Raw genomic sequence first — 15,948 nt, forward strand, 5'->3', positions numbered from 1 at the left:
GCCCGACCCTGAGCAAACAACTAGCTCCGGCGACCATATCACCGATCCGATACTGGCGAACTCCCTACCTGGTGAGTTGAGCGGAACTCCACGGTTCGGGCCTTCATGGACACTCCCCCGAAGCGATCCTCCCTCTACAGCGACGGCCACTCCTCAGTTGAGAAGATCGCAGCGCGTGCGCAGAAGACCAACCAGGTTGCAGGATTACGCATGCGCGGACAAGGGGAAAGGAGTGTTATATACTCAGAGCGTCCACTAGCAGGTGGCGCTAGAGAGGCCTTACCAACGCTCTCTCCGGATTGGACAATCCAAACAGATTCCAGGGCGGCACGAGCTACGAGCTCCTATTGGTTGCCGGCCTGACAGCTGTAGAATATAAATAGCTGTCAACCGGCTTGTTCTCAGTTCAGTTGCTAACGTTAAATAAACCAGTTAACTGTTGCTGTGGTCTGTCCAGTTATTACCTGATACTTAATAGGGGGCCAAACCCATTATGAAGTTCAACGAGTCCTTGATTCGAGGTGGCACAGGAGACAACTCCAATACTTAATCAAGTGGAAGGGTTACCCCTTAACAGAGGCATCTTGGGTAAAAAGTAGGAATATCCAGGCTGATCACCTTATAGCAAAATTCCATGCAGAAAATCCAAGAAAGCCTGGGAGAGGGACACATCCCTAAGTTATACACCTGTACTCAAATTGCTTTGTTTATACAGGTCGCTGTCAGCGTTCCAAATATCATGCAGAATTAAATCATTTTCCAAGGCAAAGTTATCCTTAAAGCTCCAATTTAATAAGACAGACATGTTGGCATTATGCTATAAAATTTCAACTCTATTTTACATCCTGTGGGTTCACCCAGTTGAAAGTTCATATCTTTCCCCACACCCCATAATTCATCACATGTTCCAATCATCATTTTCCACGCTGGCATCTACACCCCTCTGTTTCCGGCCAGGTGTCGAGGTGCGGAGACAAAAGATGACCTTGGCTTCTATAAAAAAATGACAACATACATTCCACAATCCTACTCCTTTCTATTTCCCCCTCCCAACTACTACACTATTGAAACACATAGGAAATTATAAGAAAGTGTGGCAGGCCAAAGATTCCTAAAGGAACCTCTGCAGGCCTGACAGTCGCTTTCGGGAAGTGAGGGGAGCCGAATGTCCCATGACTACTATCAACTTGAGAAGGGAGGGGGGAAATGCCATGCATACTTTTGGCCAGAGTAAAAGTCTCATATTTCTGTACTGGGATATGAATGTGCATGTCCAGAACCCTGCCATAATGTCCTGTTGGAGAATGTGATTGATGACCTCAGCCAGAGGGGAGGGGGCACAGTGGGATCAGACACCATTAAATATGATTTAGTTTCAGCTACATAGAAGTCTGTGCCAAGATGTTAATCCTAATAAACAAATGGTTTTACTTTGAATTTTGTCCTGGGGCTCATAAATTAATTAGGGCAACTCTTGGAAACTTCACCCAAGCTTTTGGCACCCAGAGGACGAAAACTCCTGAGCCCGCGGTCAGAAAAATGGGTGCTTTGCAGGGCAAATTTTTTTTTGAGCCCAAATTGAAAAACCCTTGAGGAGACTTGATTGGGGGAGGAATTTCATGCTTAAAAATGGTACTTCTTGCTGTTTTTAAAAATCAAGCTTTTTGGACCCAGAGGAGGAAATCTCCTGCATGGTCTGGATAATGGGTGCTTTAGAGACCAATTTTTTTTCAGCACAAATTGAAAAACCCTTGAGGGGACTTGATTGGTGCTGGAATTTCATACTTTAAAATGGTACTTCTTGCTGTTTTTAAAAATCAAGCCTTTTGCACCCAGAGGAGGAAATCTCCTGCATGGTCTGGATAATGGGTGCTTTAGAGACCAATTTTTTTTGAGCCAAAATTGAAAAACCCTTGAGGGGACTTGATTGGTGCTGGAATTTCATACTTTAAAATGGTACTTCTTGCTGTTTTTAAAAATCAAGCTTTTTGTCCCCAGAGGAGGAAAACTCCTGCATGGTCTGGATAATGGGTGCTTTAGAGACCAATTTTTTTTCAGCACAAATTGAAAAACCCTTGAGGGGACTTGATTCGGGGTGGAATTTCAGGCTTCAAAATCGTATTTCTGTTTTTAAAAATCAAGCTTTTTGCACCCAGAGGCCGCAGTCATAAAAATGCGTGCTTCGGAGGCCAAATGTGTTTTGACCCCAAATTCAAAAACGGATGAGATTCAGGGTGGAATTTCATGCTGAAAAATGGTATTTCTTGCTGTTTTTAAAAATCAAGCTTTTTAGACCCAGTGGAGGAAAAATCCTGACCCTGCGGTCAAAAAACTGGGTGCTTCGGATGCCAAATTCTTTTTGAGCCCAAATTCAAAAATGGACGAGGTTTATTTCTTTTTTTGGCCGCTATTCTTTCCTCAACTGCAGAACAATGCTGTTTTCTGTTCCACAGGGGCTGCAGGACAGTCACAGAAGAAATAATCCTGTTTCAAAAAGGACATCGATAAGGTTTTTTGTGTAGCTGCAATTCCTTTTTTCACCACAAGGCAGCACTGCTTTCTGTCACTCGGTGATAGTATTGAGGTTATCGAAAAGGCCTAGGATGCTCTCGATCTTAATGCTATGGAACAGCAGTCACCGACTGGTGGTCTGTGGACCACTGGTTGTCCGTGAGAAAATTTTGGTGGTCCAAAGAAAAATTATTTGTATTCTTTATATTGCACTAAATCAGGGGTCCTCAAAACTACACCCCCTGGGCTAGATATGTGCAATGAACGTTTGTGCTGCTGCAGAGAGTCTCCCCCTTCAGGGTCTTTTTGTGCAGGTCAGAAGGGGGCAGAAATTCTGACTTGGGGTCTGCTTTGGCCTCCTGCTGCAGGACTTTGGGAGAAGGCTGGAGGGAAGTGCCGCTGTTGGCAAAGAGCCGGGGGGCTTGTTCCAGTGGGACTGCATCATGGCCTGGAACTGGCTGACCGTCTCGGCCGTTGAGCCTCCAGGCGCAGGTACCTGGCCGTGCGCTCCTGCAGGTCTTCCCTCTGCTTGGAAAGCCTATGCTCCTAGTCCTCAGTGAGATGCTTCTGCTGAGCCTCCTTCCCGGTCAGATGCAATTTGAACTGAGCCCGCTGTTTTGCCAACTCTTTCTCGTGGTGGCTGCTTAGCTCCAGCAACTGCTTCCTGGTGGAGCCCTAAGGACCCAGGGTGGGCAGGAGAGGAGTGGCTGGGTGGGAGGTGGCGAGTAGAGGCCAGAGAGGCATCCCTCAATGTGAGTGACATTGAGTTGACCACGCCCACCTAGCCAAGCCCACCCAACCGGTCATTAGACGGATCATATTAGTGATCCGCTGGATTTAAAATTCTGAATTTAGTGGTCCCTGAGGTTCAAAAGGTTGGTGACCCCTGCTATGGGACGCAAAACTGTGTCCTCTTGTGGTAAAAGCAGCCGCAAAAAGATATAAACCTTTTCAATGGGATTTTAAGGTTATTATCCTGTATTTTTGTTATTAAGACCTCATTAATATTATTAGGGCGACAGGAGATCCCTTTGCTGCAACACAGGAGCAGGAAAAGAAATCCTGCTTCAAAAGCCTTAAACTGAGTTAAAAACTGAGGCTACAATGGCCTCAATGCTAATGCTTAAAGGGCAGAAAACAGTGCTATCTTACGCTCAAAGCAGGTATAGCAGTTACCAAAAGAAATAAACTTTTTAATGGCATTTTAAGGTTGTTGTTATTTATTATTAAAACCTTATTAATATTAATAGACCATCATAGGCCTCTTTCTTCTGTGCCTGTTGGGCGGCTCCTGGGCCTTCTGTTGCACTATTAATATTAATACCTTAATAAGGCGTTTAATAATAAAGATACAGATAATCATTTTTAAATGCCATTAAAAAGGGTTTATACCTGCTTGGACCACAGGATGGCACTGTTCCTTAGCAATAGCATTGAAGCTAGCCTACCCCATTTTTAACTTGGTTTAAGTCTTTTGAAGCAGGAATCCTTCTTCTGTGTCTGTGTTGCAGCCCCTGGGCCTCTTGTTACCCTATTAATATTAATGTGTTTAATAACAAAGATGCAGAATAATAAACTTAAAATCCCATTAAAATCCCATCATGCCGAAAAGGTCAATGCACAAGGAAGTTGGGGGGGATGACTGAGAAGGATGGACAGGAAGTTGGCCATGATGGAAAAGTCGTTGTTCAAACAAGCTGGGGGACCACCGAGGTGGTCGGTATTAGATTCTTAATTAGAATTAAGATGCATGAGGCGATTCGTAAAGAACTACTATTTATTTGAGACACAACTAAGTAACAGCATAACAAGAATGGGTAGTTTAGCTTTAAAAGTTTTGTGTTCAGCCTGGACAAAGGCTACTCCCAAGACAGGAATCACGTTCCCTTGATAGTCGCGCAGGCGGCAAGTTGAATCACGGAGATGATCTCTTGTAATGGAAGGAATTAATTGTTGGAGGGATGGCCAGGAAATAATTGATTTGGTGGAGCCGGAATCAATTTCCATGTGGCAAGGTTTGCCTTCAATTCGGACAGTAATAAAGATTTTCTTTGTTTTTGAAGTTGGTTCAGAAGCAGATTGAACGATCCATTCATCATTTAAAACATCAGAATCCACAATAGAGCAATCATTGTTGTGAACCTGGGTAGGCTTGTGGATACGTTTATCAAGGTTCCTGTTGTTTTGAGGAACCTGAGTAGGTAAAGCAGCTCGGCAAACTACAGCGATGTGGCCAGGACGGCCACAACGCCTACAAACAGCCTGTTTAAAACGGCAGGTGGATCGGAGGTGCTTGCCTCCGCAACTCAGGCAGCCATCGTTACGTTTTTTGGTGGGCTCGCCTCTGAGGTAATTTTTATACTGCATTTGATCAATCTGCTCTAGGTCATCAGAAAATTCACTGTTTTGTTCTAATTGATGGTTAACAGAGGAAAATAAATTAGAAGGAGTCGGAGTGCTGAATCTATTTTGAATAATGACAGCAGATTTGTCAGCTAACTCAGCGGCTCTAGCTTCATCAATAGCAGCTTGTAAAGTCAGTTCAGGCTTAGCCAGAAGACGACGCTGGAGTTTAGTATCTCTAACTCCACAAACAAATTGCTCAACTAGAGCATTGTCCAATTCATTAAAGAGACAAGGAATCGCCTCATGTCTAAGTTTGGCCACATACTGGCAAATTGACTCGTTCTCAATCTGTAGGCACTGTCTAAAAGCATATCTTCTCGCTATCTTTGATGGAGCGGGGTAATAGTGATGTTTTAAAGAAGTTATAAGTTCATCCCATGGAACTGCACCTAGAGACATCGGAGCAGATAGAGCCCTGGCCATTCTAAACATTTCAGGTCCACACACGCTGATGAAAAAACCTTTCTTTCTATCCTCAGAAACCTCAGTAAACTCATGAGCCATCAAAAAACACTCGAACCTTTCTAAAAAATCTTCCCATGACTCCTTTTGAGCGGAGAAAGGGGCGAAACTCGGGATGGCTGACATTCTGATGGGGAAAAAAATCGTGGTCTAGTTAGTAAAACACTGCGTGGACGTTTGCCAACTCCTCGTCGCCAGTATTAGATTCTTAATTAGAATTAAGATGCATGAGGCGATTCGTAAAGAACTACTATTTATTTGAGACACAACTAAGTAACAGCATAACAAGAACATGAACCCCGGTTTCACAGCTATTTATACAGCCGCTGTCAACCCGGCAACCAATCAGATGAAGGTTAGCTCCCTCTGGTGACGCCTACTGGTATTGACCAATCCAGACGTTTGGTGGGTGTTGATTGACACCTTATGTTTGCTGGCTTTGGACACAACAGTCGGACAGAGAGTTAGCCGTTTAGAGAAGGTCGCTGAGAAACGAAGTTGGGGAGGATGGTTGAGAAGGATGGATAGGAAGTTGGCCCATATATCACATTACAATCACACAGTCTGGATACTAGCAGTGAACATTAACACAATTTCAGGAAAACTGAAAGTGGCAGTTTTTGATGGAATTTCTCCCATATGCATCTCTCAGGTTTCATTTCTGGGTGGGGAGGGGGTAAGAAAGATTGCAGAGGCCATCATGGCAGCATGTGAGAAAGCCAGAAGGGGCTGGTTAGTCAGGCCAACTGGTGCATTACACTGGTGGCGGTGCCAGAATAGAGGCATGCGGGTGCTGAGATCCTTCCCTATACAAGGGCCAGATTCAGCCTTCCACCATGACTCCAGGCTCCACTGCTATATTATCTGCTGTCCTCCCCCATCGCGCTCAATTTTTGTTCCAGGGCACCAGGAAAGAAGCAAATTTCTTCTTCAGGCATGTTGAAGTTCTTTCTCGGGTTCCTTCATAGCAGCAGCAATAAGGTCACTCCATCTGCAGCTCTTTCCTTAATCCCTGAAACTCACAAGTGCAATGTCTTTTTAGCAGGACGACTGCAGCCAAATGCCTTTTATCCTCCTAATTGTACAAAAAAAGAGAGAAATAACTGAAAACAAAAGTTATTCTCAATCTTTCCAATTAAGCTCGAGGAACCTCAACAGCCTTGTCAATTCTGCCTCTCCCAGGGGACACCGGCCCTGCTGGGAAAAGTCCCACTCCTTACCTCTAAACTCCAAACTCTCGTTCTCCCCCCTAGCACAAAGGATAGGATGGTCAACTTGGAAGGCACACGCTCGACTATCTCTCTTCCCAAAAGGCAGGCTGATGTAACATCTTTGCAGCAAGATTCTCACCTTCACCAATCTACCAGGCTGTAGTTGTACAAAGTGGGGAAAGCAGGTGTTACGCAGACTGCTTCCTGCCCCAAAAGGGGGCTAGAGAAAGGACAAAACACAAAATAGCTATTGAAGTTTCCCCTAACGCAACCAGCTTGGCGCAAAGCTACTCCGCTGACCTGTCCCATCTGCTCCCTTCTGTTTTGGGTTCTACAGCTGCTGCTGCTGCTGCTTACATAGCTCCCCACAGGTCCTTTCTGAATCTCCCCCTCTGGCCAGAGGCTGAAGGGTCTTCTCTGCACAGCTACCAGACTGGAGAGCAGCTCTTTGTTGGCCTCCTCTGGGAGCAATGAAGGTGAGGGCAATTGGGCATCTCTTTGACAGAGCTTCAGCCTGAAATGTATCCCAACGCTTCATTGGAACGAGTTCCAAAGGCCCCAAACTCCTCCAATTGCCACTCGCTATGTCTTGCATCAGAAGAAGCACCTCGGGGGTGTAAGAAAGGAAAGCACCGGGGTTGCAGGCGCAGACTGCTACGGCTAATCTTTGGGTGGTTCATGGTAGAACAGTGGCCAGCAATCAACCTTACAGTGATTTTCAAAGTTTAGGTGACAGTTATGTTTATTCCTGGGGTTTAATTTAGGACACAAAGTTTTAAGGTGCAATCGACGTTTATAGTTATTTCGAACGTTGCATTTCCCGCCTCCCTCCGAAGGAGCCTCCGGCGGGGGAGGGAAGGGGGCGGAGTCTGCGCATGCGCAGACCCTCCTCGCCCGGTGGCTCCATGGCGGGCGCGGCGGCGGCGGCGGCGGCGGCGGCGGCCAAGAGGCTCTCGGTGGAGGGGAACATCGGTGAGGGGGAGGGGGGCAGGAGGGGGAGAGGGGAGAAGGAGGGGGGGAGGAGGGGGCGGGGCGGCCCTTTGACGCCTCTCCTCCTCTCCGCAGCGGCGGGCAAGTCGACCTTCGCGGGGCTGCTGCGCAGAGCCTTCCCCGGGTGGCGCCTGACGCCCGAGCCGGTGGCCAAGTGGCAGGACGTCCGAGCCGCCCGCCAGGTAGGCTGCAGGCGGAGGGAGCCGCCCGCGGAAGCAGCCCCGCTTGGCTCTCCCGGCCGCACGCGGTGCCCGAGCCTGTGCCGCTGTGGCCGCTGCTCGGAGCCTGCGCGCCCTGCGGAAGGGAGGCCGGGGAGCGGCTGCGGAGGGAGGGAGGGTGCCGGGCGGGCGAAGGCCAGGAGGGCCGCGCTTCCTCCTCCTCCTCCTCCTCCTCCGCAGGGCCCCGCTCCGCCCTCCCTCGGGAACCTGCTGCAGATGATCTACCGGGAGCCTCGGCGCTGGTCCTACACCTTCCAGAGCTACTCGTGCCTGAGCCGGCTGAAGGCGCAGCTGGACTCCCTGGCCGCCCCGCAGAGCCCGGAAGCGGCGCTGGTCTTCGAGAGGTCGGTCTACAGCGACAGGTACGGCAGGGAGGGGGGGGCTGCTTTCTCTGCCCCCCCTCCCCCCTCCCCCCGGCGGTCCCTGGCGGAAGGAAAGTGGGGGGTGGGAAGGACAGCCCCCCCTCCCCCCCAGGAAAGCAGACCCCCAAGAGAAGCTCCGTTCCCCCCCCCCGACTCCTTCCCTGAAGAGCCCCAGAGAATGAAAATGCCCCCCCTCCCCTCCCCTCCTGTGTCCTTTCTGGTCAGAGAAAACCCCCACGGCCCCATTCACAAAATAGATCCCCTTTTCCTCCGTAAACTGAACAGCTCCGGTTACAATCACAGTCTTGAGCTGGCTGACTCAATTATAAGATCGGCTGGAAATAAAAACAGAGACAGCACTTAATAGGATTAAGGTCACATTATCTGACAGGATTAGAACCAGGGCCAAAACCATGCTCTGAGTTCCAGCCTGGGGTGGGGGTGGGGGTGGGGGGATACAACACCAAGCAAAAAAACAGAGGAATACAAAAACAAATCTCAGAGTTTGCAACACTGTGAAGGGTATAAAAATCTCTGTACTCACCTAGTCAGTTGTCCAGCTGACCCAGAAGCCACTGCCTTCCCAGGACCATTGGATTCTGTCCTAAAACCTCCTCCTTTCCAAATAGCCTGCTTCTTCCCGGTTCTTTTTTCCCCCCACCAGCGCTGATCCCTCCATCCCGACTGGAGGGAAGGAAGCAGAGAGGAACTTTCCCCTTCTAACAGGGAAGAGGAGGCCTGCTCTTAAAAGGGAATTGTCGTCCAGCCTTCCTCTATTGCTACAATCTGATAAACAAAAAGGTTTTCTTAAAAACAGGGAAGATTTTGATTTGGTATGTTTTTTAGTAATGACTTACCAAATTTTACAATTTATTAAAAGAAAAGAGCGGGGATTTAAAGAAACAAACATAAAAGGAGCACTGACAGATTGATTGATTGATCCATCCATGCATCTCTAGAAATCATAATCCACTAAATTTTGTGAATTATTGTTTATGAGATACAGTATAAAGATGGCAGCAGGCACACGCTGCAATTACTTTGCAAGCGCTGTAAGCAGTGGAAAGCAGGGGTCCCAAACCCCTGGGACTCAGCCTGTTCAGAACCCGGGCCGCGCAGCTCCATTTCCACAAGTGGCGGGCATGCACGTGAGCAAGGGCCTGCTGCTCATGTACATTGAGCTGCATGCACAAGCATTTGGCCCTCGCGTTGAACCATTTCCTCTTTGCCCCCTCCCACTGGTCCACAAAGCCAGAAAGGTTGAGGGCCCCTGATTCAAGGTGTTTGTGACCGAAAAGCAGCTTCAAATTATCAGGAAAAATATTTTGGGAAGTATTCTTGGCCAAGAAGGGGCTCACACGTGAACACTGGAATGGTTCTGTAATGGGTGGCGGGGAGGGACCCTGCGCCCTTCAATATGTGCATGAGGTTAGATAACTGGATCCTTGCCTCCTTCTAGCTTCAAGGTGGTGCCACTGGCTTGTCTCTCCTGCCTCAGGTACATCTTTGCAAAAAATCTCTTTGAGGTTGGCCACATGACTGAGATTGAGTGGATCATTTACCAGGATTGGCACACTTTCCTCCTGCAAACCTTTGGGGACCAGCTTGCCCTCCATGGCTTTCTTTACCTCCAGGCCCCTCCAGAGGTAACGGAAAGGAAAACTGTTTTGTGTTCTGTTCCAAGCTCTCTCTCTTCTCATTACTGTTCTTTGCTGTTCTTTCATAATGATGTGTCTCCTGTTTGAGCTCTTCTTCCTAGCTGACGCCTGTTTCAGCTGCCTTCAACCCATGTTCTGTGCCAGGCATTAAAACCAAACAGACCTCAGGTTCCTCCAATTCCTGCATTACCTTTTTCCAACTCAAAATCTGGTAGAATAAATGCTGGACTGTGAAACCAGCAGTACATACCTACCCCCACCCCCACCCCTTGTTAGGTGCTTAGCAAATTGGACCTGGCAGGAACAACAGCCAGTCTTGTGAGAAACTCAGCAATCCAGTTAGAGCCCCTTGCAGAAGAGGTCCCTTTTCTTCGAAGCAGCTGGGGGTGGGAGGGCTTAGTACCCTGGCAGGAAGCCTCCAGTAATTGGTTGGGCAAAAGTCCCCAGAACTTTGGGGCATCTTGAGAGGTTAGCAAGGTTGCTTTCTCATTTCTAGGTCTGCTTTGAGAGGCTGCGCTGCCGATCCAGGCCCGAAGAGAAAGAGGTCCAGCTATCTTACCTGCAGCAGCTTCACGTCCAGCATGAAAACTGGCTTGTGAAAAAGACTTCTGTGTGGGTCCCAGCAGGGGCTATTCTCCACCATGGCTGACATGACCCTGGCCTGCTTTCTGGGAAGGATGTTCGTGGAGGCAGCGGGGGAAGAGTCCTAGGAAAAGTGCCATGGGAGAGGGTTGCAGATGGGGCAGGGGAGGAAGGTTGTGGGAGAAGGACCACGGCAATGTGAAAAAGGAGGGACTACCTGAAAAGAGCTTGGAAGTAGGATCTGGAAGGCCACCCAAACTCTGCTTATGCCAGCTGCAAGGGGAAGGACTTTTCCATCCCGGACCCAAGAGACTGGGAAGCCTGCAATTAAATCAAAAGTATTTTCATTAGTGAATATATTTTTATTCCCGTAGGATCCATTCTGGAGCTCTAAGAGATGTGCCTGTCTTGATTCTGGATGTCACAAAGGATTTTGAGAATGATCCAAATGAACAAAGCAAGCTTATAGGCCAGGTAAGACATGTTGCTTAAAATAAGAAAGAATTGGTAGAGCATGAAAAGGGGACTAATTCATTGTTTTTTTTTTAATCAATGCACTTTATTCATTAAACCAAACAGAACCTTGAACAGGATGAGACGGCCTGCTTGAATGTGGTTTAAAGCTTGCTGTTTCCATGCCAGACATGTGGCAAATCATTTCTTTTTTAAATAACCCTACAGTCCAGCTTGTCAGAAGTGGCCATCTTGTATAGGGAACACCAACTTCCTCTCCAATCAGGGTATTTATTTCATTCCCAACATGGGTGAAAGAAATGAGGAACAGAGATGTTGCATTTGGAAATCCCCTATTTTGAAACTATTCCTGCTTCCCACCTGGATGTCCAGAGGCCATTAATGCCCCCATTCCCTGTTTGATATGAACAGAACTATGGCTAAGAGAAGTAGCCCCACTACAAGCCATAATTAAGCCTCTGCCTCATATCCTCATTGTAACATAACAGGTTTGCAAACTTGTCAGTTCTGGCCAGCCCTTAGTTCTTTTTAAAGGGTCTTTCTCTTTTTCACAGGTGAAATTTTTTATGAAAACTCTCTGTTCCGATTCTTCGCCTTCTATCTCTACCACAGTCTGCAACTGAAGGGAGTTGGATTCTGCAACTGAGAGTTGCTTGCTTAACACTAAGGAAGCCATGGGATAGTGGTCTGCCTCTTTCCATCCAGGCAGGTCGGAGAGCCTAGCAAAAGCTGCTGGCCCCAGTAGCAAGAAGCAGCCTTTTGGAGGCATCCTACGCCCAAAGGCGGGGAGACTGTCCTGGGCCCAGCAGAGGGCCTCAGATGCATTCCTCAGGCTGCCTGGGACTCTGCAAGGAAGGTGGGCAACGTCTTTGATGGACAGCTATCCGTCCTGCTAAACTCTGACCACAGGAGTCAAACTGCAGCTGTGGACCAGCTTTGCCTGATCAGCTCCCTCCCTCCCTCCCTCCGGCTGCTGAAATTCTGGCACCCATCTGACATGGAGTTACATCATGGCCATCTTGTGCCCTTTAGCTCACTGCCACCCCATGAGTCCTGCTCCCAAACGTCTTCTCAAGCATCTCTTCTCCCAAGCCTTGAATGCTTCTTCGGTGCAAGCATGGCTCCTCACTTCACTCTCTCATGGCTTCAGCCAAATTGGCACGTCCATTGCATTCTCATAGTAAAGGGAGAAAACATTTACGAATAGGTTTGTAAACTTACATCTGATTGAATGGAAGTGATGCTGCCCCGTGTTCCTGTGAGACTACTGAGTCACTCATAGGCGCTTGCAGGGCAGCGTCTTCCCTCTCCTGCCTCCTCATACGGATGACTTGTTGGTTTTCTTTTTGTAGGCCACACCGACTTCCTGTTTGGTCTTTATCAGGAGTGGTAAGTGGGCAGTTATTTTCCCCGTGGACCCTAACAGAACACGGCAGGCCCAGAGGTTCTTTCTGACTCAATCTTGGCCTTTGCTACACCTGGCAGTTGCTTTCTGATCCAAATACTTGCACTGTCCCAGACCTACCCAGTACCTAATCTGTGTTTTTTTGTGGACAATTATGAAGTACAATTGGCCCCACCCTGCTGCTTTCTTCAAAGGGCCTAAAGAGGTGGTGGTGGTGTCAGTGAGCCCCAGGGACCACAAATTAATTGCTTTATAGCCAAACGCTGCCTTTGTTAGGCGGTGCTCTTGATTAGGAAAGCAGGGCTGTTTTTCTGAATTTCATGTCCTGGGTAATAAAATGAACTGACTGAAAGTGTCCAGTTCACTGATGCCTAAGATCGTGATGTGTACAGGTAGTCCTCGACTTAAGACCATTCATTTGAAATTACTGTGGTGTGGGGGAGAAAGGGGCTTACAACCCGTGCTCAAAGCTGCAGCCATTGCAGCACCCCTGCGGCCACATGATGGTGAATAGGGCTCTTGGCAACCCACAACCCAGGGGGTTGGACTAGATGACCTCCAAGGTCCCTTCCAACTCTGTTACTGCTACAATCTTACCTGCGAGCTTCCTCAGGAAGTCGATAGGGAAGGACCTTTCTCTATGCAGCCTGCTGCCTCCCCTCCCTGCCCTGGACTAGAGAGAAAGAACAAAGCATCTGCACAGCTGCTGCTGCCTCCCCCCTCCCCCCCACTTGGGCTAGAGACCTTTCTAGTGCACAGCAGGAAGGAAGCCAGTCAACTGGACCAGCGCAAGGAAGCTTGGACCATTGGAATGACCCTTTCCCTGGCCCTGCCTGGAGGGAAGCTGCCTGCCCCTTTCAGCAGCAGCTCCTTCCTTCAGTTGAACCACCTTGCGGTCACTTAGCTATACTGCACCTGGGAGGGCAGGGCCTATTACAGATTAAGACTGTATTAGGCGTGTTCCATTATGGTCATAACCTGAGAACTATCTAAATCCACCCTTCGCAACGCTTGAGGTTTCCCATACAAGCATACAAGTCCTTGACTTACAACCATTTAATGACTTCAAAGTTATGACTGTATTGAAAAAAAGTGATTTACTACTGGTCTTCGCACATGGTCACAGGATCAACATTTGTCTACCTGGCAAATGGCATGCATTTATGAGGGTCACCAACTGTAACCCTCCCTGGGGCCTCCCAACAAGCAAAGTCAGTTGGGAAAGCCAGGTTTGCTTAACAATCATAATTCATTTAATGACCACAATAAAAAAGCTTGTACAATGAGATACGACTGACTTACTTAACCGCATCATTGGCAACAGAAATTCCAGTCCCGATTTTCATGGTAAATCAAGAGCTGCTGCTGTTTCTTGCCTGCCATATTCCCACTGTAATTCTGTCTGCAGCTTTTGGGGAGGGTTTTTTTCCTGCAGAGCAACATGATGGGCAGACATCTAAAAAGCTTTAATCTTGCCCCATCATAAATGCCAGAAGACCCCCCCGCTCTTCTTCAATGGTGTGTTGGATGCCATCTGACCAGAGGGATCCATTCATGGTTTTATTTGTCCATTTGGTTAATGCAGGGGGGGGGGGCAACTCCCGGGCCAAGGTTCATTCGGAACCAGGCTGCGCAAGCGGCAGGTGTGTGCGAACACAGCTCTATTATTTGCATGAGTGGCAGGTGTTCATGTGCCCACTGTTTGCACAAATGGGCCCCTGCCCAGCCTCTGCTGTTCGCTCACAGCCATTCCCCCCCCACGCACGCACACACACCAGTCCGCAAAGCTGGAAAGGTTGGGGACCACTGGTTTAAGGTGCCACCTGACTCCAAACGGCCTCTGGGCATTGCCCACAAGATAGCAAAAAGAAAAAAGGATAAAAGCACAATATAAAATATATGCGATAGAATCCAGCCACTCATTATAAAATATATAGAAACCCATCATCCGGCAAACTGTCACCTATCATTCTGTCGATCACTTCTCAATTCCCATGGTTTTGCTAGGGAGAAAAAAAGGGTTTGAAAAGCCATCAAGTGAGTTTATCTTTATTCTTGAATAAAAGAAATATTAAACATAAGAATTTAAAGAATGGGGAAAAGCTAAATAAGACACTTCTAAGAAAGTTTCAAATAAGGGATAAGAAAAATTCGAAATATTGAAAATTTACTATAAGATTTTGGAAATAATTACATAAAAACAGCTTTTTGTGGGAACTACATTTTTTGTTCTGTTGTCAATCAAAACAGGAATTCAACGTTTAGATTTTTAAAAATTGAACACTAGAGGTCACTAAAGATTCCAGACCAGTAAAAAGAAAAAAAAAGTCAATTGTTTTTGGTTAGTAGCAAAGTTAATAAAATGACAAAATAAAATGTCAGCACATCTTCAAGAGATATTTCAAGAATGGGATCAGAAATTAGGAGCTATATTGTCAGCAGAGATGTTTGCTTTTATAGACTATATTCCAGTGGTGAAATTCAAATTTTTTTACTACTGTTTCTGTGGGTGGGGCTTGGTGGGTGTGGCAGGGGAAGGATACTGCAAACCCCCACCCCTGGGGGGGAAGATATTGCAAAATCTCCATTCCCACTCTACACTGGGGCCAGCCAGATGGGATATTTGCCCATTCTCTGAACTACTCAAAATTTCCACTACCCGTTCTCCAGAACCTGTCAACCTGCTGAATTTCACCCTTGCTATATTCAAAAGATGTTAACAAAGGAATGACAAGTATGGAAGAGTAAGAGATTACAGGATAAATTACAGGAACAAATTTTGCTCAATGCAGAATTATTAGAACCATAAATATTGGAAAATTGGAAAACCATGGACTGGAAGAGAAGACAACTAATGTGGACACATAAATTATAAGACAAGAGAATAACTTGCTAAGGATTTACTACTGGATATACAAAAAGACTAATTAAAATATAAATGATAAACAAAGAGAATGACCTGGATAATGTCTTTTTATGAATTTACAAAAGAGATTTGTTCAAGCCTTTGGGATGAGACGAAGAAAAATTGAAGAGCGATCAAGTGTTATGACAACATTGGAATAAATTAAAGATTAAGATTGTTAGAAATAAAGGGAAGGAATATAAAGCTGTGATAATCTTTAGTGTAGTGTAGGGTAAAAATGGGAAAAGAAAGAAAAGCATTGACTTTGATTCTTCTTCGCACAGTAGAATAAGATAAAATAGTGCCTCAACTTTTTGCTTTTACTATATAATATATACTATATTATATATAATATATACTAGCCATTTTCATAACAAACCTATCTAATTGGTAAAACCCAAAATCAAAGTGTCATTTTATTCCCACGTCAAGCATAAAGTCCAGAAATGGTTTTCAATTCTTTTCTTTAAAGCAGTCAATTTAGCCATCTCTGCTAACTCCCATCAGCTTTTGCAGCCATTCATTCATTGTGGGAATTAGAGTATCTTTTCATTTTTTGTGTACAGAGCATTATTGCTACTGTCAGCATATAATAACACTAAAGTTCCATTTTTTTCAAGTTCTTTGTCTATTAAATTCTGGTAAGCTTTTATAGATTTTTGCTTACATCTGGACCAGTGGTGGGATTCAAAAAAAAAATTACTACCGGTTCTGTGGGCATGACTTGGCGGGCGTGGCTTGGTGGGCATGGCAGGGGAAGGATA

General features: G+C 46.6%; 1 protein-coding gene and 1 long non-coding RNA gene across 3 annotated transcripts; one reads left to right on the forward strand and one right to left on the reverse strand.

The window, feature by feature from the left end:
* The first annotated feature begins 7,403 nt into the window (after positions 1-7,403).
* DGUOK (deoxyguanosine kinase) lies at positions 7,404-12,643 on the forward strand. 2 transcript variants are annotated; one of them, XM_081961336.1, is made up of 8 exons: positions 7,404-7,562; positions 7,656-7,772; positions 7,808-7,847; positions 7,912-8,160; positions 9,659-9,806; positions 10,315-10,430; positions 10,775-10,874; positions 11,429-12,643. In XM_081961336.1, the coding sequence occupies exons 1-8, from the start codon at positions 7,466-7,468 to the stop codon at positions 11,495-11,497; spliced, it is 936 nt and encodes a 311-aa protein (XP_081817462.1). In that variant the 5' UTR covers positions 7,404-7,465; the 3' UTR covers positions 11,498-12,643. The 2 variants fall into 2 exon arrangements, with proteins under 2 accessions (XP_081817462.1, XP_081817463.1); XM_081961337.1 differs by lacking the exon at positions 7,808-7,847 and having other exon boundaries at positions 7,405-7,562; positions 7,656-7,762; positions 7,979-8,160.
* LOC309396306 lies at positions 12,251-15,542 on the reverse strand. The gene is made up of 2 exons (XR_014176085.1): positions 13,582-15,542; positions 12,251-12,293 (listed from the first exon to the last, which is right to left on the reverse strand). It is a non-coding gene; the product is annotated as an uncharacterized lncRNA (long non-coding RNA).
* Positions 15,543-15,948: the final 406 nt, after the last annotated feature.

The sequence above is a fragment of the Natrix helvetica genome (assembly GCF_964273705.1).
Source record: "Natrix helvetica genome assembly, chromosome: 8".
Taxonomy (NCBI): Eukaryota; Metazoa; Chordata; class Lepidosauria; order Squamata; family Natricidae; genus Natrix; species Natrix helvetica.